The 25,942-nt window shown below is 40.1% G+C and overlaps 1 protein-coding gene across 2 annotated transcripts in view; it reads left to right on the forward strand.

Annotated features, from left to right (window-relative positions):
* Window positions 1-370: 370 nt before the first annotated feature.
* The window catches only part of Tnks2 (tankyrase 2), a 60,148-nt gene continuing 34,576 nt past the window's right edge, over window positions 371-25,942 (forward strand). The window contains exons 1-9 of one of the 2 annotated variants that reach the window (XM_038328300.2): window positions 371-802; window positions 12,082-12,306; window positions 13,782-13,877; window positions 14,451-14,487; window positions 15,422-15,497; window positions 16,031-16,125; window positions 18,313-18,379; window positions 21,977-22,163; window positions 23,463-23,584. In XM_038328300.2, the coding sequence (XP_038184228.1) occupies window positions 604-802; window positions 12,082-12,306; window positions 13,782-13,877; window positions 14,451-14,487; window positions 15,422-15,497; window positions 16,031-16,125; window positions 18,313-18,379; window positions 21,977-22,163; window positions 23,463-23,584 (1,104 nt within the window). In that variant the 5' untranslated portion in view covers window positions 371-603. The remainder of the gene's footprint in view (window positions 803-12,081; window positions 12,307-13,781; window positions 13,878-14,450; window positions 14,488-15,421; window positions 15,498-16,030; window positions 16,126-18,312; window positions 18,380-21,976; window positions 22,164-23,462; window positions 23,585-25,942) is intronic. The other variant, XM_038328292.2, reaches the window with a different exon arrangement.

Here is a 25,942-nt window from a genome sequence, read left to right on the forward strand (position 1 = left end):
ACGGAGGCAAAAATAAAGAACCACCCTAAAACTTCCAAGAGAAAATGCATGCCCGGAACAAAACTTGCAAAGGTTCATTTTCAGTATATGAGCAATGAAACCTCATTCTGGGAGGTCTATGCTTTAAGGAAAAGACAAGGCAGCCCTCCAGTTTTCAGCAGTGGCTCCCTAAAGATGGCGGTGGGCCGGAGCCCCTTCTCTCCCCGCAACCAAAGGCTCTCGCTGTACATTTCCCACAAACCACTCCGCGCGGCCAGGCCGGGGCGCAGCCAGTGCGCACGCGCGGGTTGACGTCACGCGCGCTCCCAGGACCCGAGCGAGCTGGCAGGAGTGGTCTCGGCTGCTTCCGCCGCCGCGTCGCTCCAGGGCTCGGCGGGTGGGTTCGCTCTGCGTCCGCCGCGGTGGGGCAGCCGGGGGTCACGGAGTCGTGGCGGGGGCGCGCGGCGACGCGGCCATGGGCCTGCGGCGGCTCTGGTGACAGCGGGGAGCCGAGCGACCCGGGCCCTGAGCGCGTCTCCTGCGGGGGGCCTCGCCCTCCTGCTCGCGGGGCCAGGGCTCCTGCTGCCTTTGCTGGCGCTGCTGCTGGCGGCGGCGGCCAGGATCATGTCTGGTCGCCGCTGCGCCGGCGGGGGCGCGGCCTGCGCGAGCGCCGTGGCCGAGGCCGTCGAGCCGTCCGCCCGCGAGCTGTTCGAGGCTTGCCGCAACGGGGACGTGGAGCGGGTGAAGAGGCTGGTGACGCCCGAGAAGGTGAACAGCCGCGACACGGCGGGCAGGAAGTCCACCCCGCTCCACTTCGCCGCAGGTAAACGCCGGCCCCGCGTCGCCTCCCGCACGCCCCACCTGCAAGCAGGCTCGGGCTTGCAGGCCGCGAGCCACACCGCCCTGCCCCGGCGCCGACCTTTCCTGGGGACTCTCGCCCGGACCGTCTCGCTCTTTTCTCTCGGGGCTCGTGATGAGGGGTGGGGTGAGCGGGCTCTCGGGAAGTTGTTTTGGTGGTAGGGTTTTTGCTTGTTTGTTTGCGTGGATTGATGGGGGGGGGGAGGTGCTTTGTTTTGTTTTACTGAATCAACAATACCTGCACCGACTTCCGGTCTTGCTACCCTGAAGGGCCTCTTGCACACAGAAAGGCTTCGTAGACCTTGTGATTTGAAAAAGTAATTATCTCGACAATTCACTCTTTGCAAGTTCCACGGTAACTCTTCCCAATCCCTTAAGTTCTAGCGGCCTTCGTAAACTGAAAATGTAATTTAGGAGTTGTTTTATTGGCTATTGACTCATTAGAGTTAATTGTTTTAGGTTTCTGGAGAGACTAAAACCGGAAACAGGCAGCTTTGGGAGACCTGAGATCTACTTCGGCTGAGTGGGTGGCCCCTGCCACACACACGCACAAGTTGGGGTGGAAAGAGAGCGAGAGACAAGATGGAACACGCACTGGAGCTTAGATCTAGGATTTTGAGACTCGTTTTGAGTCATCCTGAGATTTATTTTAAATAGTTTGAAATTAGTTTTAACCGCTGGGTTCTCTATGATACCAGAGTGCTAAGGTTTGTTGAGCTATTTAAAATAGCCAGGGATGGGGCCAGCTTTTTGACTGAACCTTTTATGCTTCTCCTATGAAGGACAGATTGTAACTTTTTAACCTTTTTTAATCGAAAAAGGTCATCATGGCTTGGTAACATTTGCTATAGTGTGCGTCAAGATTGTTTAGCAGTTCTTTTTAAAAAGAAACATTTTAAGTTACTCTTGTTCCTTTGGGGGCAGGGATGATGGACAGAAGAGCATGAGAAAGATTTCTTGCTCGCAGGCATTGCTTTTACAGTTAGACTGATTGTGGGTCTGGTTGCTTTGACCTGTCCCCATTTTAAAATGTACGTGCTGTCATGAATCATGCTTGCTTAATTGAGAGCCTCTCTAAGAGGGAAAAGCTTGGGAAAACCTCAGGGAGGTGAGCTGAAAACGCCTGTAGACACTGGGGAGAAAAGAGAGCACTGAGGCCAAATCTCTGTTATCAGTGTTGCCTTTCTTCGGCTCATTTGAATTGTCCTGCTTGACCATTTAGCCAACCTATTTGGCAAATGGTCACAACCAACTGCTACATAATCCAGAGGGGTAATGTTACTTAGATTATGTTCACTTGATAAAAATAGCCAAGGACGATCTTAGTTGCCACCTTTCAAGAATTTGGTGTATTAGTGAGTTCATGTCTGAAAATAGTAGTATTTAGAGATGTGGGTTTATGGTGTGACTTTATTGCTCCTACTCCATCCCATCCTCAGTTCTTCCCCAACATACTCCTCTCCCACCCCGTGGATGGAATCTAAGGCCTTGCACATGCTAGACAAGTGTTCTACAACTGAATGGAGTATACCCAGCCCCATGTATTTTATTTTGTTTGTCCAGATTGAAATGGAAATTTAAATAGCATAGGGACCAACTCACCACTCATAATTTACTTAGAGACAGTTTTAGGTTGTAAAATTAAGAAGTTAGGATATAAAAGGCAAATCATAAAATAATTACTAAGGAGGCTAGGGAGATGGCTCAGTGGATAAGGTGCTTACCTTGAAAACCTGAGGACTTGAGTTCAGATCCCCACCACATTAAAAAAAAAAAAAAAAAAACAGTTGTATTGATACATGGCTATAATTCCAGCTCTAGAAGGTGAAAACAGAAGGATCCTTGGGGCTTATTAGCCAGCCCATCAATGAGCCCCAGGGTCAATGCAAGACCCTGCTTAAAAAAAAATAGAGAACCATAGATAACAATACCTAACCTGGCACCTGTACACACTCACACATACAATTATAAAAAATAATTGCTGAAGAATTGATACTCAATCACACTTTTGAAAGTCCTACATTTCAACCCTAGAAAATAAGGAGGTTTTTTAAAGATGGCTTTGTAATTTGGGGGTTTGCTTATTTGGTTTTTCAAGACAGGATTTCTCTATGTAACAGCCCTGACTGTCCTGGAACTCACTTTGTAGACCAGGCTGGCCTCAAACTACAGAGAGCCACCTGCCTCTGCCTCCCTATTGCTGGGATTAAAGGTGTGCACTGCTGCTGCCATCACACACACGCACGCACGCACACACACACACACACACACAAAACACCTATACCTGACTGGCTTGTAAATTTTAAAATCCAAATTATTAGACTAATGGAACACTTACTAATTCTGTTTTCCTGTGCCGGGTATGGCACCCAGTAAGTACCTTGACCCTACTAAACGCATTTGCTATTGCTGAGCTACATTCTCAGCCCTATTTATTTTTAAGAAGTCTGCCCACCCACATTTTCTCTGTGGGTAGTGAGTTAGCATTTGTGCTTATGTAGGCGTACTGTTGGGTGCTCGGTCTGTGGTCTCTGGTGATACTTGGTAATTGCCTGACCACGCAGTTATTTGTGTTTGTATTTTGTGGGGTTGGAGATGCAAACACATTTTAAAAAATTTAAAATAGCCAATTAAAGTTTAAAGGTTTAATTGAGCAGGAAAGGTGTGCTTTGTCATTAAGAATGAGAGGTGTGAATGCTAGAGAAAATGAAAAATGGTTTTGTCTTTCCACACATACACACCTCTCAAAAACAAACAAAAAAAAAACCCTTAGTTCAATTAATCAGATGTCAGCCCCTTATAGGAATTAAGTTCTTTTTATGATTGAGATAATTACATAAACAGATATTTTTTCTTCTGTTAGCTGCTTTTTATTATTGAACTAGGTAATATACTTCTAGGTAATACAATTTTTAGAAAGTCATTCCTAAGGAAAAATACACAGAAAATGATTTTCTTTCCCTTCTATTCTTTCTCTGCCCTCAACTATATAGATATAGGATATGAATTGATTTTTTTCTTTTTTAAAATTTTGGGTGACAACACAGAATGTATACAAACAAGTGGGTTTGGGCTCTAATTTTACTAAGTATAAAATTTTTGGCACTATTAATAAAAAAATGAGAAAAAATTTTTGGCACTAAAATTCTTTATAATCAACATTTTATGTATGTGGTTGTTTGGCCTGCGAGTGTGTGCACTGTGTGCATGCAGTACCTTTGGAAGCCAGAAGACAGTATCAGATTCCCTTGGAACTGGAGTTACAGATTGTTCTGAGCTGCTATGTGTGTGGTGGGAACTGAACTCTGGACCTCTGGAAGAGGAGCCAGTGCTCTTACCCACTGAGCCATCTCTCCAGCTCCTTTTTTTTTTTTTAGAATGCTTTTTATGGTCTGAGCATTTTGTGCATGCAGACAGTATGTGTTTTTTGTGTGTATGCATGTCTGTGTGAGGGTGTCAGATCTTGGAGTTGCAGATAATTGTTAGCTGCCATGTGGGTGCTGGGAATTGAACCCCAGTTCTCTGGAAAGCAGTAAGTGCTTTTAACCACTGAGCCATTCCAGCCCCCCTGAAATACTTTTGGAGTTTTCAGAAAAGTGTCCGTCAGTACAGGAAAATGTACAAAGACTGTGGTTTAAGAAATCCAAGTATGGCCTGGAAAGATGGCTCAGCAATTAAGAGCACTGATTTCTCTTCCAGAGGTCCCTGGTTCAATCCCCAGCACTCATGGCAGCTAACAGCTGTCCATAACTCCAAGATCTCACACCCTCACACAGACATACATACATGCAGACAAAATACCAATGCAAATCAAATAAAAATTAATTTTAAAAAGAAATCCAGGTATATAGACAGTGGATAGAAAGACAATACATGTGCTATGCTGTGAAGAATGAAAAGTTGAAAATGAATGTGTATTATATAGTTGTAGCCAAGAGATGTAGCACTGTTTTGATTTATAGTATGTTATTGGTACCCATTTTGAGCTGATTAGATTCAATTAGAATCATCCACTATGTGAACTGCTTAGAAGAAGTTTCTTCCGTAGGAAGAAAGTGGTATAAGAGCATCTAGAATTCATTATACAGCCAGTAGATAAAAAACTGGATTTCTAAAGATGAAAGAAGACTGGATGGACCATGTTCACATATATGCAACTCTTGAAGAGTGAATGGATGTGGCTGGTATACTGTAGTGATGAGCTGTGGGCTAGCTTTCCGCCGCCCAGCTCCCAGCCACAGGCTAGCTTTATCCGAAATAATTACACGGAAACTGTATTCTTTTAAACACTGCCTGGCCCATTATTTTCAGGCTCTTACTCACATCTTGACTAACCCATATCTAATAATCTGTGTAGCACCACAAAGTGGTGCCTTACCAGGTAGATTCTAGCGTGCGTCCATCTTGGGCTGGAGCTTCATCGCATCTGGCTTCTCTCTGAGGAGAGGCACGGCAGTCTGTCTAACTTAGGAGAGGCGTAGCATCTGCCTGAGCCATCTACCTCACTTCCTTCTTCCTGTTCTGTCTACTCCGCCCACCTAAAGGCTGGCCAATCAAATGGGCCAGGCAGTTTCTTTATTAGCCAATGGGAGTCCTCCATCAGTATACAGTAGGAGAAAGGTTACAAGAAGCTGAATAGCCTTTTCTATTCAAGTATGGATCTAGTTGGAAGTATCAGAACATGGGGTTCCTTGGCATCTTTCAGAGGCATATAGGATTTCTGTAATTTGACAGGGCGTTCATTCTTTGGTATAGAAGAGTAGAATAGTAGTTGTCTCAATTCAAGTCTTTGACAGGTCATCTACAAACAATATGATGATTTCTGTCATTTTTATTGTTTACTAAAACAATCCTACTAAAAATCTCAAAAACCAGGTTGGAGAGATAGCTCAGCAGTTAAGAACACTGAGTATTCTTCCAGAGGACCTGGTTCAATTCCCAGTAGCCACAGGGCTGCTCATAACTGTTTGTAACTCCAGTTCCAGGGGACCTGACATCCTCACACAGATATACATGCAGGTAAAACACCAATGCACATAAAATAAAAATAAATTATTAAAAATCTCAAGAACCAGCCAGGCATGGTGGCAAATGCCTTTAATCCCAGCACTCAGGAGGCAGAAATAAAGTGGATCTCTGTTAGTTTCAAGGCCAGCCTGGTCTACAGAGTGAGTTCAAGGATAGCCAGGACTTAAACAGAGAAACCCTATCTTGAAAAAACAAAAATCTCAAAAACCTTTAATACCATTTCTCTTTTAAAAAAATATTTTTATTATTATTTATTTGTGTGCATGTACCTAAGAGGACCATCCCCTGGAGCTGGAGTTACAAACAATTGTGTGCTGCCTCATGTGGGTGTTGGGGATTGAATTTGGGTCCTCTGCAAGAACAGTACATGTTCTTAACCACTAAGCTATCTCTCCAGACTTTTTAATACCATTTCTAACATCGTATTTATGATGTAGCCGCACAAATCCACAAAATATATCCACATTTTTTGCCTGGGACTGCAATTGTACATTATTATTTTCAGGATGGGGTTTTGATTCAGGAATTAAATATTACAACAGAAACCCCAATACTGATTAGTTTGCTCAACAATTCAGGCTTTGATTCACTGTGTCTTGTAATGTAAGATCTTGGCTAAGCATTTGCCTTGGCTCTTCCTAAACTTAGAGAGCTGGCTTCAGTAACTTCTTCCTTGGAGTACTCTTCTGGGTGCTCCCTCATTCAGAATGTCAGGGTTTTATCATTGCTAGTCTGGCTGGATAGTAGACCTGCTCCAAGTCAAAGTGGACAAAACCCTCTTCCTTTTATTACTATTCTAAAGAAATTTAAGATGGAGGTTGGCATTGACTCTTAGGGTATATCTGCTCATGTTCTGCCTTGCCAGTGAGAACAGATTGAAATGGAGCTGTAAAGCATTCCCCTTCTTCCAAGAAATTGTTACTTTGTCAGAAGTGCTGTGTATCATTCTTGAGAATCTAAGAATGAGGATTTCATCAGAGATTATTCCCTGAGAATTTGGAAAACATCTTTTTATTGTTTATTTTTGGTTTTTGTTTGTTTTTTGAGGCTGCATTACATGTTATCTGGTTGATTTTTATTCATCTCTTGATTCCTTTGCCTCTGAAATGCTAGGGTTAGAGGTATGAGGTACCATGCCTGACTGTGATGCATGTCAGATGGATGTGTTTTCCCAGCAGTGGAAAGTTTATTGACAACACCTGAGGCTCTCTAAGTAAAATCCTCCAGTGCAGTGGTTCTCAACCTGTGGGTTGTGTTTGGGGTCAGACAACACTTTTACAGGGGTTGCGTATCCAATGTTTACAGTTCATAACAGTGGCAAAACTACACTTAAGATGCAGCAATGAAAATAATTTTATGGTTGGGATCACCACAGCATGGGGAACTAACTATATTAAAGGTCATAGCATTAGGAAGGATGAGAACCACTGCTTTAGTGTTAGGATGTGGCTTCAGTTGTTCAAAATTTCAGGCTCTTGATCTTGAACAGTATAGCAAATTCAACTACCTGTAGTCAGTGTCCCTTTAATTTTGGCTTCAAGCAACCCCCTTTTCATAATATTTTGTCAGGTAGTTACAACTTGACCTTCAGCTAGGTCCAGCACATTGGAACAGGAATCTTCCTACTGGACACTATTTCTTGAAACAGTAACAACTAAACACTTACTTTAGCTTTTTGCCATACTCACCAAGTTCTTCTTTTAGTGAAAGTTGGCCTTTATTTATGTCACCATTTTTATTAATAATTATTACCAGGGAAGAAGTAGGGATCCTTCTTCTAAAGGTGGATATATTATGTGACTTTGCAGCTGAGAGGGATACTTAACTAATTTCTGCTTATTCTCATTATTTTCTTTTACTTTCCAATTTAGGAAGCCGTTTCTAAAAGCCTTTCCTCCAGATGGATATTGAATGGAAGGGAGAGGGGCAATAGTAGAGTTAAGGTAGTGGTAACAGAGTAACATGAAAGCAGTAAATTTACAGTCTCCTTGAAATTTTCCTTCTTTGCTTCCCAGTACCATTAATACCCTGGTGTATTAAGCAAACATCAACAAACTACTAAACAACTCATCCTCTGAAGAACTCCAGGAAAATAAAGATGACTAAGACATTCACAGCTCTCGAGACTTATGGAATTAAGCATCCAGGAGCTGGGTTTGGTTATACATGCTCATAATCTCAGCCCTAGGAAGCTGAGGTAGGAGGATCTTGAATTTGAAACTAGCAGATACTGAGCCACAGTCTATACAGAGAAAGACAGATGATACAGACTAGATCAGTGAACAACAAAGATCCAATCCCTGCTCTTTGCGAACTTTCAGCCAGCCCGTGTTAGGTGATAACAGTTGGACAGAGTGGAGACTGGTCAGAGGTCGCCTTGTTTGGGTGGTGACTTTTAAATAGACAACAAAACTGAGGGTTGACGTTCAAAGGAAGAGCTTTCTGGGTGGAAATACAGCATTTACTGAATCCCAACAAACTTGACAAACTCAAAAGAAGCTGAATCACAATTAGGAGAGGGAGGAGGGCATGAAACAGTGCCAAAGGCCAGTTCATCCAAGATTCTTGGTAATTCACTGTGGTGATGTGGGATTCCCCTCTGTATGCTATGAATATGTTTTATTGCCATTGGTTAGCATAGAAGCTGTTTTAGCCAATGGCTTAGCAGAGCAAAGCCAAATGGGAAATCTGAACACAGAGACAGAGAGAGAAGGCAGAGTCAGAGAGATGCCATGTAGCTGCCAAAGAGGACACATTGGAACCTTACCGGTAGGCCACAGCCTCGTGGCAATACACAGATTGATAAAAAATGAGTTAATTCAAGATGTGAGAGCTAGCTAGAAATATGCCTGAGCTGTTGACCAAGCAGTGTTGTAATTAATATAGTTTCTGTGTGATTATTCGGGTCTGAGCTGCCGAGGAACAAAAGAGCAGTCTCTGCCTGCACTGTGGCGCATTGGAGTGTTTAGTCTGAGTGCCCCATGGAAAGCAAGTGAACTATTTTAAACAGTAACGTTATACGGTGGAGTTAAGTTTTGTTGGTTTGGTTTGTTTCTGTGGGTGCTTGTGTTTGTGCTGTGGGGTTGTGGTTTGCAGACTCACTGAGCACAGGCTACTTTTATATTTGTAAACTTTGTGTCTTAGCCTTCTGAGCAAAGAGACCACTGACATGTGACACAGAACTGAGGTCCTGGACTCTTAATTCTATGAAGTGAAAGAGTCATGAATATCTTTGTTGACCATTTCCCCAGTATTCTAGTTTGCTTCCTACTGTTGTGGTAAAACACCACGACCAAAAGCAACTTTGGGAGGAAAGAATTTATTTGACTTATACTTCTACATCACAGTTGCTCAAGAAGGACTTGAGGGCAGGAACTAAAACAGAAGCTGTGGAGGAATGGTGTACTCTCTTGCTCTACGCAGCTCCTTCAACTAGCTTTCTTATACAGTCCAGCATCGCCTGCCCAGGGGTGGCCCTATCCAATCAATCATTAATCAAGAAAGTGCCCTATAGACTCTACAGGCCAGTCTGATGGAAGCATTTTCTCAGTTGATTCCCTAATACTCTTATCTAGCTTGTGTCAAGTTGACAAAAACCTAACCTACATACTAAATGTCCTTCACAGTATGAAGTATCTAACAGTTTGTTGATATTTGCTGGATTGTTATATCATAGTATTAGAAAATAGACAAAGAAGAAAAGCTATAAAAGAACAGCTCTGTTCTGGTGTGTGCGGCCATAAAGGCTGTTGGAAATAGAAATGAAAGGGCCACTTCTGAAAAAGACTGTTGAAGGCCGGAAGTTCGGGTGGCTGAAATAAGGCAGTGTCAGTGGAAGTATAGAAAAGCTGAGACCATGTTGAGCTAGAGAGAGATGCTTTTGAAAGGATCAAGATGAAACATTCTAGAACTTAGATGACAAGTGTAGACTGGAGATATACCACCAGATTCAAGTTTGCAGTCTTCTCCCACATACATACTTTCAGCACTGCTCATCCTGCTCTTTTTTCATCACCTCTTAACATACTTATTTATGTTTATTGCCTTCCCCCATGCCAATAAAAAAAGAAGTTCCTCAAAAGTAGAAATTTGGTGAGCTAGAGAAATGGTTTTGAAGTTAAGAGCACTTGGTTCCCTTGCAGAGGACCCAGGTTCATTACCAGCACCAATGGATGGCTCTCGGCCATCTATAACTACAGTTTCAGGGGATCCAAAGCACTCTTCCATTTCCCAAAGTCCCCTCTATATACATAAACACATATTCGTGCGCACGCGCCACTCACACAAACAGACACAAATTTTTTTAAGGCAGAGATTTAGTTTACTAATTGGTTTGTCATATACACAGAAAAGTATCTGGCACATAGTAAATGTTTTCTTATGATTTGTTAAATGAATGAGTGATCAGAGGAAGACCTGAATCATGACATGACTCTTTGGAGAACATATTTCAAGCAGGAAAGAATAGTGAGCTGTTGAATATTGCTGGTGTATCTAGTCAAATGCAGACAAAAACCTTTGGATTTAGGAATATGGCTATTGGAAGTGACCCTGTTCAAAGCAACTGTGAGAAAGAAGCAGAAACTGGCTGAATTTGAGAAAAGAAAGGGAGATAAACCTTACTGATTGGGTTATACAGGAGCAGAGCTGAGAATGTGCGTTCAGGAAGAAGACTTTCCATGAGAGGAAGAAAGGAGTGTGTTGATGGGCTCTGGGGAATGACCTAGTAGAGTGTCGAGATTGAGGGAGCACAGGGAGAGCAAAGATCTTGAGAAAGTGAGGAAGGACTGTAGGTTTTTATAAGCTTCCCACTTTATAACAAAATATCAGTGTTCTCTAGTTAGCTTCATTAATAGTCATGCCCGGCTTTATGGCCAGAACTCCAAAATGACTGTCTCCAGCTTGGACAAGTTTCCTGAGTTTAGGATCCACAGAACCTATTACTCACTGGACATTTGTCCCATGAGCTTATCTAACTAAGCATTTCCAGAACCAAATCTTACCTACTGTTCCAGTTAGCGTTTTTATTACTGCAGTAAAACACCATGCATGACCTGTTACACAGAGAAACCCTGTCTCAGAAAACCACCATGACCAAAAGCAACTTGGAAGGGAAAGGGTTTATTATTTATTACACTTCCACATCACAGTTCATCACTACAGGTAGTCAGGGCAGAAATTCAAACAGGGCAGGAACTGATGCAGAGACCATGAAGAAGTACGCTTATTGGCTTGCTCAGCTTGCTTTGTTATAGCACTGGAGCTCAGGGGTGTGGCACTACATAAATGGACTGGACCCTCCCTTATCAACCACTAAGAAAATGCCCTACAGGTGCCTACACCCAGATCTTACAGGGGCAATTTCTCAATTGAAGTTTCCTCCTTTCAGATGATTCCTAGCTTATGTCAAGTTGACAAAAAGCTAACCAGCATACTCACAAATCCTGTTTTATTCTATATCTTGGTTAAGATTCTGTTTACCATATTAACCACTGGAGTTTATGTTTTCTTTTCTTTCTCTTTTTAGTTACTGATAGTGTCATGTGCAGTAGTAAAAAGATTGGGAAATCACCAATTATCTAGATCAGGATGGAACTAGTTAAATTCTCATATTTCAGTAAAATAGAAGTTAATTTCTAGCCTATTTTAAATTTTAAAAAATTGGATATGCAAATAGCATCTTTTAAAAATATTGGTGGGGCTATAAGTGGAATGGCGCTTCACATGGATTGGAACAGTAACCGCATCAAATTTTGACTTAGCTATCTCCTGTCTCTATATTCCTTTTATTTATCTACCCCACTGGATCAGAAAGATCCTGAGACTTTAAGTCTGCTACTTCTTTATTAGGTACTCATTTATATACTTAAGTTACATACATGGAGTGTATGAAAATGTGTGCACACTAAATATGCAGAACTTGGTATTTACAATTGGAAATGTCATTATATAGTTGGAGCCACTTGGGGTTTGAGCTTTTGGCCCCCTTGGAATCATCTCTGAATAGTAGCAATAGCAACTAGGGTGTTGTAGGCTACTTAGCAGAGGGAGAGACCTTGGGTTTAAACATTAAGGTTAGTTGTATGTATTTCAGGTCATCTTTTCAACAGTTCTTAAATCCTTGATCATGGTATTTTTTTTTATCCTAAAACGTTTTAGCATAGCTTGTCATTTTCCTTGGTTAACTTAAATGTGGACAATTTGTATTCTTTCTAGGTTTTGGACGGAAGGATGTAGTTGAATATCTGCTTCAGAATGGTGCAAACGTGCAAGCACGTGATGACGGGGGTCTTATTCCTCTTCATAATGCATGTTCTTTTGGTCATGCTGAAGTAGTCAATCTCCTTTTGCAACATGGTGCAGACCCAAATGCTCGAGATAATTGGAATTATACTCCTCTCCATGAAGCTGCAATTAAAGGAAAAATTGATGTTTGCATTGGTAAGCCAGTATTTCTTTTTCAGAATTTTCTAGAAATTGTTAACTATTCTGAATCTAATGTCTCTAGTGTTGTCTTTCTACCAGGCTGAACTTAAGATTTAAATCTGTTCATGATTTAATTATCCTTTTTTTCTCTCCAGCCCTCAAACCATTCGTTATTGCATGTCTTTTCTTAAAAATCTTAAAATTCTGTGGGGAAATAGGAAAAAAAATCATTCTCTAGAAAATTGTGTTCTCTTGAGAGATAAGATGCATAAAGAACCAAATAAAGGCAGCTGAACATGATAGCTTTTAGTCCCAGTGCTTGGGAGGCAGAGGCAAGTGATCTCTGAGTTCAGGGACAGCGGGGAGACTACACAGAGAAACCCTATCTCTAAAAATCAAACAAAACAAAAGAACAAATAAAGGCATGGTGGAAATGAACATTGCATATTAGAAGATAATGGCTAATGGTATAAATTAGTATGCTGGTTAAGTTTATCACCTAGACACAAGTAGAATCACCTGGCAAGACCGAACCCCAATTGAAGATTGCCTCTAGTAATTTTCTTAGTTCTTAGTTGATGTAAGCAGGCTCAGCCCACTGTGGGCAGTGCCCTCCAAGGCAGGTGAGCCAGAGTTGTGTTTCTTTATTTTCTTAAGTAGCTAAACAAGACAATGAGCAGTGTTCCTTCATTGTCTCTGCTTCAATTCCTGCCTCAGCTTCTCTTAATGATAAGATGTAAATCAAATAAACCCTTTTTCCCCTGGTTTCTTTTGGTCGTGGTTTTATCACAGTAACAAACCCATTAACTGGGACAGTTAGCCAGAGTCAGGTCTTAAGGCTCAACTTTCTGGCATCTTTGTACTGGAGAAATGTAAGGAAACAGAAAGGGACTTTGTAAAGAACTCTGGTTATGGTTTGAGGGTCTTGTTGTAATATAGGCACCATTCACTGAGTTGCCCAGATAAGCCTTGAACTTTCCATTCTTCAAAAAACTTTTATTTTTTGTTTCTGTGTGTGCAAGTGCACACAAATGCATGCTTGTATTCACATAGGTTTTAAATCCTACAGCTCTCTGCCTGGTCTGTGTACAACTTTGGGCATTTCATGATAGAAGAGTCTTTCTGTCATAGACAGTACTCCTTTGCAACAAGAAAAACTTTGACCAGTGTTCCATTTTCCCCTGCACACTTCTTACCACCCTTTATCACCTGTCACCAGGGGAAAAATAGCCAAAAAAAAAATCTTATATTGAACACAGAAAACTTTCCATGTCCTTAGTGTATTAAATAATTGAATATGTTATATTTTCTTAAATTTAAGGATTTACCATATTATCAGTATACCAAAAGTATTTAAATAATTTTGAGAATTCTGTACTGGGACTTTTATAATTTTGAGAATGGAAGAAAGGAGGGAAGGAAAGAAACTGATGATTAGCTCAGGCTGCCATGACGGCCATTTTGAAAAGTAGTGTTGCTGTTTTTTGCAGTGCTTTTACAGCACGGAGCTGAGCCAACCATCCGAAATACAGATGGGAGGACAGCATTGGATTTAGCAGACCCATCCGCCAAAGCTGTTCTGACTGGTAAGTCTGTGTGCACTTTGGTTGTTTTAGGAAGAATAAAAATACTTAATGGGCTAGGTATAGGCACTCCCTCATACAGGTAATGACCTCAAGTAGAGTTTGAACATAATGTAGTTTACTTACTATTTTGCTCTCTGTCAACAGTTGAATTTGATTCTTGTCTAAAAACAATAAAGCCTTTTTTTCTTTCAAATTTGTGTTTAAATTTGTCATTGTATTGGTAGAAGATATGATAAACATGTGTTGCTTCAGGTATTCAGTATATTTTTTAAAATCCCCAAGTTTTTCAGACAATTAATTATTTCTTTATATACTATTATGTTTTTGGTATAATGATTATTTTTAAGGAATTCTTTAAAAATAACTTTATTCTAGTTATTTCAAAAGTATGGCTGTTTGAACTAGAATTCATTTCCTTGGAATCTTTTGACATTAGTACAGCTCTAGTTTAAGTTAGCAGGGTTGGTTTGAGCTATATCTACTTAATGTATTTTTGCCTTTACCTAGTATGATGTCCATGTAAGTAACTGCCATTATTTCTGATAATCTCCCTCGCATCCCCCCAATTCACAGGTGACTATAAGAAAGATGAACTCTTGGAAAGTGCCAGGTATGTACTACTCTTAAGTATATGTGCCATAAAAACTTCACAGTGGCAGGGGTGGAGGTGGAGCGATGACTCAGTGATTAGGAGCACTTGATACTCTTGCAGAAGACTCAGGTTTGGTTCCCAGCACCCACAAGACAGCTCACAACCATCTGTAACTCTAGTTCCAGAGGTTCCTATACCCACTCCTCATCTCCTTGGGCTCCAGAGTTTTTCTGTATAGCCCTGGCTGTCATAGAATTTACTCTGTAGACCAGGCTGACCTCAAACTCATAGGGATCCACCTGCCTCTGCCTCTTGAGTGTTAGAATCAAAGGCATACACTACCACTGCCCAACTAAAAATAAATCTTTAAAAGGCAAATTCTTGCTAGACACCTTTAATTTCGGCATTCAGAGGCAAAGGCAGATAAATCTCTATGAGGGGATAGAGACATAACTCAGGGGTTAGGAGCATTTGATGCTCTTGCAAAGGACCCAAGTTCAGTTCCTGGTACCCTCATCAAAGGACATAAAACTGCCCTTAACTTCAGCCCCAGGAGTATCTGGTGCCTCTGACCTCTATAGGCAGCGCACAAAACATGTATGTGTTGTATTGTGTACACACACATATTTATGTAAAACACATTTACAAAGAACAAAAATAAGATATTTTAAAAGAAAACAGATTTCACTGTGAATCTCTGGTTCTTCACCCCCAACCTCCAAATGTGGTAATCTCCATCCATGGGAGACAGAGTCAGTAAGCCTACAATGAGTTCAGGATAGCTCGAGCGACAGAGAGAGTTTCAGGACAATCTGTGCTACAGAATATGACAGACCTCATCTTAAAAAAAATTGTCTAATGCCATAAGCATGCTTTAAGAGAAGACTTTGTTTTTAATGGTTACAATACATAGTATAAGCTACTAATGCATTTTTTTAATGTGTGTTTCTAGGAGTGGCAATGAGGAAAAAATGATGGCTCTGCTTACACCATTGAATGTCAACTGCCATGCAAGTGATGGCAGGAAGGTACTTGCTTTGATGGATTTTTTTTTTAAGATTTTTTTCATCGTCTGGTGATAGGAATGTATATTTATTTTAAAGTCCTAGTAATTTTGTTTTGATTTTAGATAGTAATTGAGATTCTTAATAAAACTCATTGATAATAAACATTTATTTCTATGCAATAATGAATTTTAAGCTTTTATGCTATGCTTTCTATATATGTTAATTTCCTATAACCAAATTGAGTTGGGCGATGGTGGCATATGATTTGAATCCCAGCACTCAGGAGGTAGAGGCAGATAGATCTCTGAAATTGAGGCCAGCCTGGTCTACAGAGCAAGTACCAGGACAGCTAGGACTGTTAAATAGAGAAACCCTGTCTCAAAACACCTCCCTCCCCCTTGAAAAAAACAAAAAAAAAGAAAAATAGGTGTATTGTTTATTAGCAATGATTAATCATAGTTAGATTTTCTTGTTTTATGTTTGGTTTTTGTATTTTCAAACATTTTATGCAGCCATTATGTGAATTTCATTAGTTTATTTGGTTGCTGTTTCAGTCAACTCCATTGCATTTGGCAGCAGGATACAACAGAGTAAAGATTGTACAACTGTTACTGCAACATGGAGCTGATGTCCATGCTAAAGATAAAGGGTAAGCTTTGAACAAAGGTGAGGCCTTCTTGTTAGCGTCCTTTAACACACTATCTCCTTAATGAAAACATTTTCATGTTGCTGTTTAAGGAAATTGTGATCTTTTGTAAGATGTAAGTTGTTCTGAGCACCATAGGGATTTTAAAGCATTAAACTACCACTCAGCTTGTGAAGATGCCCCATAAATTTGAGTGATAAGTAGAGACTGATGAATAGAGTTATTAGGAGATCCTTTAGAAGATGCATGCTCTGCCCAGATCTTCGAGGCAGGGTGTGATGCCACGTACCTATAACCCTTTAAGTTGGAAGAGTATAGTCAGAAGACTCAGGAGTTCAGGACATCTTTGGCTGTATAACAGTTCCAGGCTAGCCTGGGTTATTTGGAACTGAGACTCAAAAATAAATGAATAAACAAATAGAAAGCATACTTTAGGTAAAGAATATGATTCTATAAGAAAATACAGCCGGGCGGTGGTGGCGCACACCTTTAATCCCAGCACTCGGGAGGCAGAGGCAGGCGGATCTCTGAGTTCGAGGCCAGTCTGATCTACAAGAGCTAGTTCCAGGATAGGCTCTAGAAACTACAGGAAAACCCTGTCTCGGAAAAAAAAAAAAAAAATACAGATAGTACATTTAAGAAGTGGTAAGCAAGCCAACTTTGATGACACATGTTTATAATTCGAGCTCCTTGGGAGGATGAGGGAGGAAGATCATAAATTGAGGCAAGCCTGGGGCAATTTAGTAAGATATTTGTACCATCCCACGCCCAGTGAAAGGGAGGGGATGTAGCTCAGTGGTAGGACTCATGTTTTAGCAACAGCACACACCCCAAGCTAACTTGGGTAAAGCAGAGGGTCATGATTCACATTGGACAAATATCAGAATTGGAGAAGCTAGTTAAAAAACAAACAAGTTTTAGAAAAGTTTTATTTTTATTACTATAAGGAGCTCAACTTTTTTCTGCAGTCATAAGCATTTTATGATCTGAAATGAGGAGCTTGTTTTATTCTCAAAGGAGCTTAAGGAGAGATGTATTGTGGGATAATACTTGTTGGATACTTGAAAGGTGGAGATTAGAAGTGAGGACAGCAGTATCTAAGAGTGAGCACTGTGGAGTGAGCTTCTACACAGCTAGGATTTCTAACAGCGGTTGCCACTGCAGTGGAAAAGTCAAGATAGTGAAGATCTGGATGTAAAATGAGAGGAGCAGAGAAAACTTTAACATCCTGAAACTGAGAGTTAGACCCACAGCACACATATTGAAGTATAGGAGGAGAAATGGTTTGGCAGGAAACATTGTGCTAACTTTTAGAGCTCTTGGTTTTATGAGAATGTGGAAATTTAAGCAGAAATATTTAGTGAGTGGCAGTGAAATTGGTATTCAGGCAAGGAAAGAGCTGTGTATTACCAGAAACTGCTCTAGCAGTGCTTGTGCCAGTTAGTGATGCTGATCCCCAAGAAGAGGGAGAGAGGCTTAAAGGTAGAAGCCAGGATGTTAAGGTTATACAGTGTAAGTGCTCTTCCATACAAAGGAATTTGGCTTCAGTTTACTGAGGACTGTAGCATTTGCTACAGAATTTCAAAAGATGTTTCAAAGAATCTATTTATTCAGAATAAATCTGAAAAGGATATGTGAGCCAGAACAACAGAAGGAAGGAGATCTATACCTAGGAAAAGTGCATGTGCAGATACACAAAGAATTATAAAGCCAGAGAAAAGCTCAGAACCTTGTGTGTGTCGTGTTAGTTTAGAACAGAATCAGGCGCACGCCTTTATTTCCAGCACTTGGAAGGCAGAAGCAGGTGGATGTCTGTGAGTTCAAGACCAGCCTGGTCTACATAGTGAGTTCCAAGCAAGCCTAAGCTATATAGTGAGACCTCATATAAGGGAAAATTTAAAAGTTAGAACCATCTCTTCAAAGAAAGCAAGGAAGAACAATGATATTAAAACAAGAATGCCTATAAGAGATTTACCCTTATAAAAAAAATCTGGCCAGAGTTTAGAGAATATATTGGTTTAGAGGTTGTTTATTTAGTTTGTAACTCTGTAAGCCCAAACTAGTTACAAGTAGTAGTGGTGGGGAGAAAAGGAATATGGATTTGAAAGAGACTCGGGAATTACAATTTGAAGATTGCCCTAGACTTAGGGACTCAGAAATAAATGGCTTTTTCCCTCCCTTTCATTGCAGTGATTTGGTACCATTACACAATGCCTGTTCTTATGGTCATTATGAAGTAACTGAACTTCTGGTCAAGGTTAGTTCTTTTGGGCCTTATTATTTTCTATAATTACATAAAATGATCTGAAATGAATAGTGTTTCTGACTTATTCTTTGTTCTGGGTGCTTGGTAGAAAGTGGGAATAATTATAATCATAGCATGCAGATTATTGATTAAAATAGCATTTGACTGCCTTCAGATTTTTGAGATACCATGCAATGTTAAATATATAGTTGTCGTGGGTGGGGGTAAGTGGAGGGAATGGGAGGAAGGGAGTGGGAACTGGGATTGGTATGTAAAATGAAAAAGATAATTTGTTTTCTTTAAAAAATTAAAAATAAATAAAAAGTGGCACTAAAAAGGTCACACTAAAGTGTTAATTGAGATGAAGGATCAGGGACTTAACCAAAATAAGATTGAAAATACATACAGAGGTCCTGAGCAAATACCAGGTTGACAACCCTTGCTAAAGAGTCTGGTTAACAGAAGACATTAATTCAATGACTACATTACATGACCAGAACACTCATTATACCTAGGAACAGGGGGTACCAAGTCATATCCTTGAGTTAAATAATGAAATATTGCACCAGCAAATACAAAAATAGCAACAAGGGCTAGTAAGATGTCTTAGTGGGTAAAGCCTTTTACTGCCAAGCCTAATGACCTCAGTTCAGTCCCTGGGTTCCATGGTAGTAGAAAACCAAATTCTTCAAGTGGTCTTCTGACCTCTGTGTGTGTACTGTGGCACATGCGTGTGTGTGTGTGTGTGTGTGTGTGTGTGTGTGTGTGTGTGTGTGTGTGTGTGTGTGTGTGCGCGCACATAGTAATTCAATGTGACAATATACTTTTTTACCAGGTGTTGGGGATTGTTTGGTTGGCTGGTTGGTTTGGTGTGTGCCACTACCACCCGACTGATAGTAAATGTACTTTCTTTGTTTTTTGAGACAGGGTTTCTCTGTAGCCTTGGAGCCTGTCCTAGAACTAGCTCTTACAGACCAGGCTGGCCTCGAGCTCATAGAGATCTGCCTGTCTCTGCATCCCAAGTGCTGCCACTTGGGAGTATTTTTATTGTATATTATATCATTATATTATATTGTATTGTATTGTATTGTATGTATATTATACTACTGCCTGGCAATAAATATACTTTTTAAAAAATTTTTAAAGCATAACAGTGTTGGCGCTTGCCTTTAATCCCAACACTCTGGAGGCAGAAGCAGGGGCATCTTCTGTGAGTCTGAGGTCAGTCTGGTCTGCAGAGTGAGTTCTAACCCAGCCAGGTTTACATAGTGAGACCCTGTATCAAAGTATCACAAATAAGTAAATAAATGTTTTTTAAAGGATAGCAAGGCATTTTCTCAACTTTCATCTTCAAAGCCTCTAAGTGCAAAAAAGCAAGTAGTCTGATCTGAAGAGGGGAAATTCTGTCAGATTCAGAACTAAACAGCTCTGCCAAGAGTTGACTGTTATTCTTCACTCGAGAGGAATGTCAGAAGCTCTAATAGACTGCCTTAGGGTTCTGTCTAACTGGTTTTGTTTGTTTGTTTTTCAAGACAGGGTTTCTCAGTAGCTTTGGAGCTTGTCCCGAAACTAGCTCTTGTAGACCAGGCTGGCCTTGAATTCACAAAGTTCTGCCTGCCTCTGCCTCCTGAGTGCTGGGATTAAAGGTGTGTGCCACCACATGGTCATCTATCTGTAACTTTATTGTGATCCAGGTTTTAATGTTGGTTTGATACAAAATTAGAGAATATAAAGCTAATTGTTTCTGGCTTAAACTCTTGAATTTAGTTTACTTTATGTGTGGAGGAGGCAGTTAAGTGTGTAAAGATGTAATTGAAAATACAGTCCAGGGCAAAGCTCCCTAGCTTCAGGATGCGTGCTCGAGATGTACCCATTCACCGAGATTGTGTGGCTTTGGGTCTGGCTAATCTCACTGGGTAATATTTTATTTGTGACTTATTTACAATAAAGGTTTGACTATTAAAAAATTTAGGAAGACTTAATAGTGGTGATGCACAGCTTTAATCCCAGCACTCAGGAGGCAGAGGCAGATGGATCTCTAAGTTTGAGGCCAGTCTGGTCTACAGAGTGAGTTCCAGGACAGCCAGAGCTACACAGAGAGAAGCCCTGTCTCGAAAAACAAAACAAAACAAAAAAAAATAAATAAAAAAAATAAAACAAAAAAAAATTAGAAAGGATATATAAAAATTGGCAGGCTGTTGACATGAAGTATGTAAGAATAAATGAGAACAAGCTTCGGTTGAAGCCACTATAAATCATATTTAATAAGAGTCAGCAGAAAGACCTAAGTTCACAAAAATAGCACAAAAGATATGATGTCTACTTCATGTTTTAAACCTTCTAGAGTTTTGGGTCAGGAGAGGTGATTGGGGTTAAGAGCATACATGATTTTACAGAGGACTGGAGTTTGGATGTACCCATGTTATGTACCTTGGGCAGCCTGTTAACTCCAGCTCCAGGAGATCTGACTACCTCCTCTGGCCTCCAGAGACCTTGCAGTGATACATGTACCACCACACGCTGACACGTGCAGACACATGTAATTAAAATTTAAAAAGAAAAATCTTCACCTGGAAAAAAAAAAGCTAGAACTTTTAAGTTGCACAAGTATAATATGTGATGTTAGCTATTTAAAAGACTATCTTAACCCTGTGCTAATGGAAGCATAGTATCAGAGTCAAACCACATTTAGGAATCTTGTTATTTCAGGCTGCTCCTCCTGCTGCTGCCTTACTCTTCTTGTTTCCATCCAGTTGTCCAGTAACAGGCTAATAAGTAAACCACAATGTAATAAAAAAGCTCCTCAGCAATTCAAACTAGTGATGCAGCCCAAGTGTCAGGAACGTTACTGTGTGAAAGAACTAAACATGCACAGTCTATTGTGCTTCATTTTTTATGAAATCCAGGAATACGTAAATATGATACTAAAAAACCAGGGCAGGGCTGGAGAGGTGGCTCAGAGGTTAAGAGCACTGATTGTTTTTCCAGGGGTCCTGAGTTCAATTCCAAGCAACCACATGGTGGCTCACAACCACCTGTAATGAGATCTGGTGCCCTGCACAAGTTAATATGTGCAGGCATACATGCAGACAGAACACTGTAAACAAAATGAATGAATGAATGAATCAGTAAGTAAATAAATAAATAAATGTAAAAAATAAAATAAAAAACCAGGGCAAAAAATTGCCAATGAAAGAAGCATAGAAAACATCCTGTGGCAGTGGTGGTGCACACCTTTCATCCCAGCACATGGGAGGCAGAGGCAGGCGGATCTCTGAGTTCGCAGCCAGCCTGTTCTATTGAGTGAGTTCTAGGACAGCCAGGGCTGTTACACAGAAAATCTCCATCTCAAAAAACAAAAACAAAAAAAAATCAAAACAACGACAAAAAAAGAATCTTGTTTCTTGTGGTGGAATGGATCTGTATCTTTCAAAATTCACTAAACTATACGCATTAAGAGTTCTGCTTCCCTGCATGTAAATTATACCTGCAAAAGGAAAGGGAGATTCCTGCAGAAGACCTTTTACTAAACTTGAATGTTAAGTTACACAGGGTTAGTCTGAATTCTCTTAAGAATTGAACATTAACTCTACACCTTTTCTTCCCCAGCATGGTGCCTGTGTAAATGCAATGGACTTGTGGCAGTTTACTCCTCTCCATGAGGCAGCTTCTAAGAACAGGGTTGAAGTGTGTTCTCTTCTCCTGAGTTACGGGGCAGATCCAACACTGCTGAATTGTCACAATAAAAGTGCCATAGACTTGGCTCCCACTCCACAACTGAAGGAAAGATTATCATGTGAGTATATGTTCAACATGGGTGCAATGGCACATACCTTCAATCCCGGCACTTAGGAAGCAGGTGTAGACGGGTCTTTTTAGTTCAACCAGGGCTACATAGTGAGACCCTGTCTTGGGAAAACATGCACATGCATACACAAACAAAAAAGCCATATGATACTTAGCAAAATACATGACCTAAATAAATGACCTTTTTAACAATTCTTTTCTTTTGGGAATGTATAAATGGTAAAAATCTTTTCTTTATAGAAGGCAGTCCTGTTTCTTTTTAGCATAGCTAATTTAAATATTGTGTAAAAATATATTTGGGCTAGTTTTTCAATTTAAGAAATATAAATTATAGTTGGATTTTACCCATATCTTTGGGTCTTCCTAGTTCGTTTTACAAAAAGTTGTTTGTTGTCTTAAAAATACAGTCCCTGAGTTATGACATATAATGCTCTTTACTACCTGGGCCAAATTCTATGGTTTCCTGTGTAGCTAAAGAAAATATAGTAAGAAATAAGCCCTTGATTTAGATATAGTATTACTACATAGAAATGAACTATGTGAACTGAACTTACATTATTCTAACAGTAAATGATAGTGATTTCACAATTTTTCAGATCTAATAAGTAAAAGAAACTTTGAGGAAATGCTTTCTTTAATGTTGTTCATCCTGAGGAGCAACTGATGAGCCAATGTGTTTGATCCACAGTTACCTGAAAGGCATGAGCAAGACTATCTTCTACCACTGGAATGCTAGCGTAGGGGTCATGGTCACCCTTTGTAAATTCTCAGAACACTCTGTGCAATAGTGTAGATAATCTCTAATCCAGTTAGAGAATAGCAGCAGACCATGGATTTTCCTTGGCCTAAATTTATGTATAGACTTGGGAATGAACTGAGCCATGACTAAAGGGAACTAGTCTGCCATTGTTAATAATAATAATAATAATAATAATAACAACATCTGTGCTGTTTTCCTTTCATTACCTGAGACCACTATGATCTGATATTACACAGAAAAGCTCCAGAAATGCACATACCTTTAATCCCAGCACTTAGGAAGCAGGTGTAGACGGATCTTTTTAGTTCAGCCAGGGCTACATAGTGAGACCCTGTCTTGGGAAAACAAGCACATGCATACACAAACAAAAAGGTCATATGATACTAATCGCTATTAGTCTTATCTATGGAACCTTAATCTGGCTATTTTGGAGATTGTTTTTAAAATCCAAAAAAAATACTATTATTGTGTTAGGTAAGCCTCGTTACTATGATAATTTCATGTGGATGCAAATGCTTCCTCTTTTAGATGAATTCAAAGGCCACTCGTTGCTGCAGGCTGCACGGGAAGCTGATGTTACAAGAATCAAAAAACATCTTTCTCTGGAAATGGTGAATTTTAAACATCCTCAAACACATGAAACAGCATTGGTAACGTTTCAGACTTAAGCTTTTAAAATAACCAAAACTAATCATAATGTCTGATATTAGTGATGACATTGTTTTTAAAATACTTGTCTGTTTCTTTGTTGGCTGGTTGATGTTTTTGTTGTTGTTTTGGTTTTGTGAGTCTAATATCTTACTATGTAGCCCAGATTAGCCTTGTATGTGTGGTAGCCCTACCTCAGCCTTTCATGTTGAAATAGGTATTTGCTGCCCTGCTGAAGTAAATTCAGTTACCCATGTATACATAAAGGAAAAAAAATCTAAGTAGTGTAGAAAGATGGACAACCTCATCCTGCAAAACATAATACTAGTAGTTTAAGAACCTATCTTAAAAAAAATTCCCATGTTCTTGCATGTTGTATGTAATTTTTTATTATATATATACACCATACAATTGGTCATTTGTGGGTTTTCACAAATTGAATTAAGTATCTTAGAGTTACGTCCATTAACAAACTGGGCATGATACTATGTACCTGGAATCCAGGAGGCTAAGGTAGGAGGGCTGCAAGTTTAAGGCTAGTCTGAGCCACACTAGCATGATTATCTTAAATAATCAAGTGGAGGCAGGGCATGGAGTGAGAGAAGTGACCTTTATGGAACTATGATAAAGTAATTGTGGGTAGTGAACTCCAGGAGCTACCAGATGATTGGAGAAATACAGAAGCATGGTCTACCTTCAAAGTAGAAATTCCAAAAGAAAATAGGACCCTCCGTAATATAAGCTTCACGATGGTCCTTAGGTAGAAGGAAGTGAGTGCAGTAGGTTGCCTGGTAGATGATATGTTTTCTTCCTTATGCCTTAATATAAACTATGAAATTTACCACATAACGTTCTTTAAATTTACTTACTTTGTGTGCATTGGGGTTCTTGCCTGCATGTACGTGTGAGAGTGTCAGATCTTGGAGTTGCAGTTAGCTGATGTGGGTGCCAGGAATTTAACCTGGGTCATCTAGATGAGCAGCCAGTGCTCTTCACTGCTGAGCCATCTCTCCAGCCCCTGCCATATCGTAATTGCCAGCAAAACTACCCCCGCACTTTAGGGCCAGTAAATAAAAGACAGCTGTGAACATACTAATGCGCAGGCAGCATATGCAGCCTGTATACTCTGAACAAAGACAGTGGTTCCCATCCCAGTGCAAAGGACAGGATTTCATCACACTTCTCAGAAGCATGCATTTCTGGAGCTTTTCTGTGTAATATCAGATCATAGCAGTCTCAGGTAATGAAAGGAAAACAGCACAGATGAAAGAATGTACTGTGTGTGTGTGTGTGCGCGCGCGCGCGTGCCTCTAAGTATCCTGCTGTAAGCATCATGTTTTTAACTTTAAAACATGCTAGGACTTAAATGTTCATATGTAGTTGTAGTGCAGGGGCAGTTTCTTGTTTCCAGAGATTGCAGGCCTTTCCCTACCCTAAAAGGGTAGGCTCTAAATTGTGATGGGTATAATAAAAACTTCTTGGAAATAAACAGTCTCCATTTTTTTTTTTTTGTATTCAGAATAAATGTCCTAGAGTATTACCCTTAGTGTGTTAAAAGAACTGTGTACCTATTAAATTTCACTCTAATGAGGATGAAGGAATTATTTTGGTGACTGCAACAATACCAAAAAATGAATAAAGATCATAATTGTGAGGAACTGACAAAATTTATGACTAATAACAGAACAGGGACTGGAGAAATGGCTCAGCTGTTAAGAGTAGTGGCTGCTCTTCAAGAGATCCTGAGTTCATTTAACATAATCCTCATGGTGGCTCACAACCCTCTATAGTGAGATCTGATGCCCTCTTCTGGCAAAAAGGCGTACATGCAGATAGAGCACTCATACATAAAATAAATACATAAATCTTAAAAAAAACAGATTTCATAATCACTGTATGTAGATGTATAGAGCAACTTTGCTTTAAAATTTTAATCAGAATTTTTTGCCCACAATTTTCAGATTTGGATTTTGACAAATATTTACATTGATTTGGTCGATTATTAGTCAGATACTGAGTACTGGTAATACCCAAGTATTATCCGGATGTTGATATTGTAAAGATTTGTACCATAACCATAGATAATGTTTATAAAAGGCAAATCCCTCCCTCCTTTCTCTTTCTAAACTTAATACTCAGAAATGCTGCAGCCACAGATAATACAGGTTGTGCCAAACAGGTAATTCAGCTCCTTTTCCTGCTGCAGCAACCAGTTAAGGAAGAGACACAACTTAGCAGCTAGCTCATCAGTGCTGTTAAACCAGCAGAATTCAGAATAGAACAGATGGGGTAACAACCCAAACCCAGGACTGAGGACAGATAGTTCAGTGGTGGAGCTACCATTAATGAAGCTGTGGATT

The sequence above is a fragment of the Arvicola amphibius genome, chromosome 1, assembly GCF_903992535.2.
Source record: "Arvicola amphibius chromosome 1, mArvAmp1.2, whole genome shotgun sequence".
Lineage (NCBI taxonomy): Eukaryota > Metazoa > Chordata > Mammalia > Rodentia > Cricetidae > Arvicola > Arvicola amphibius.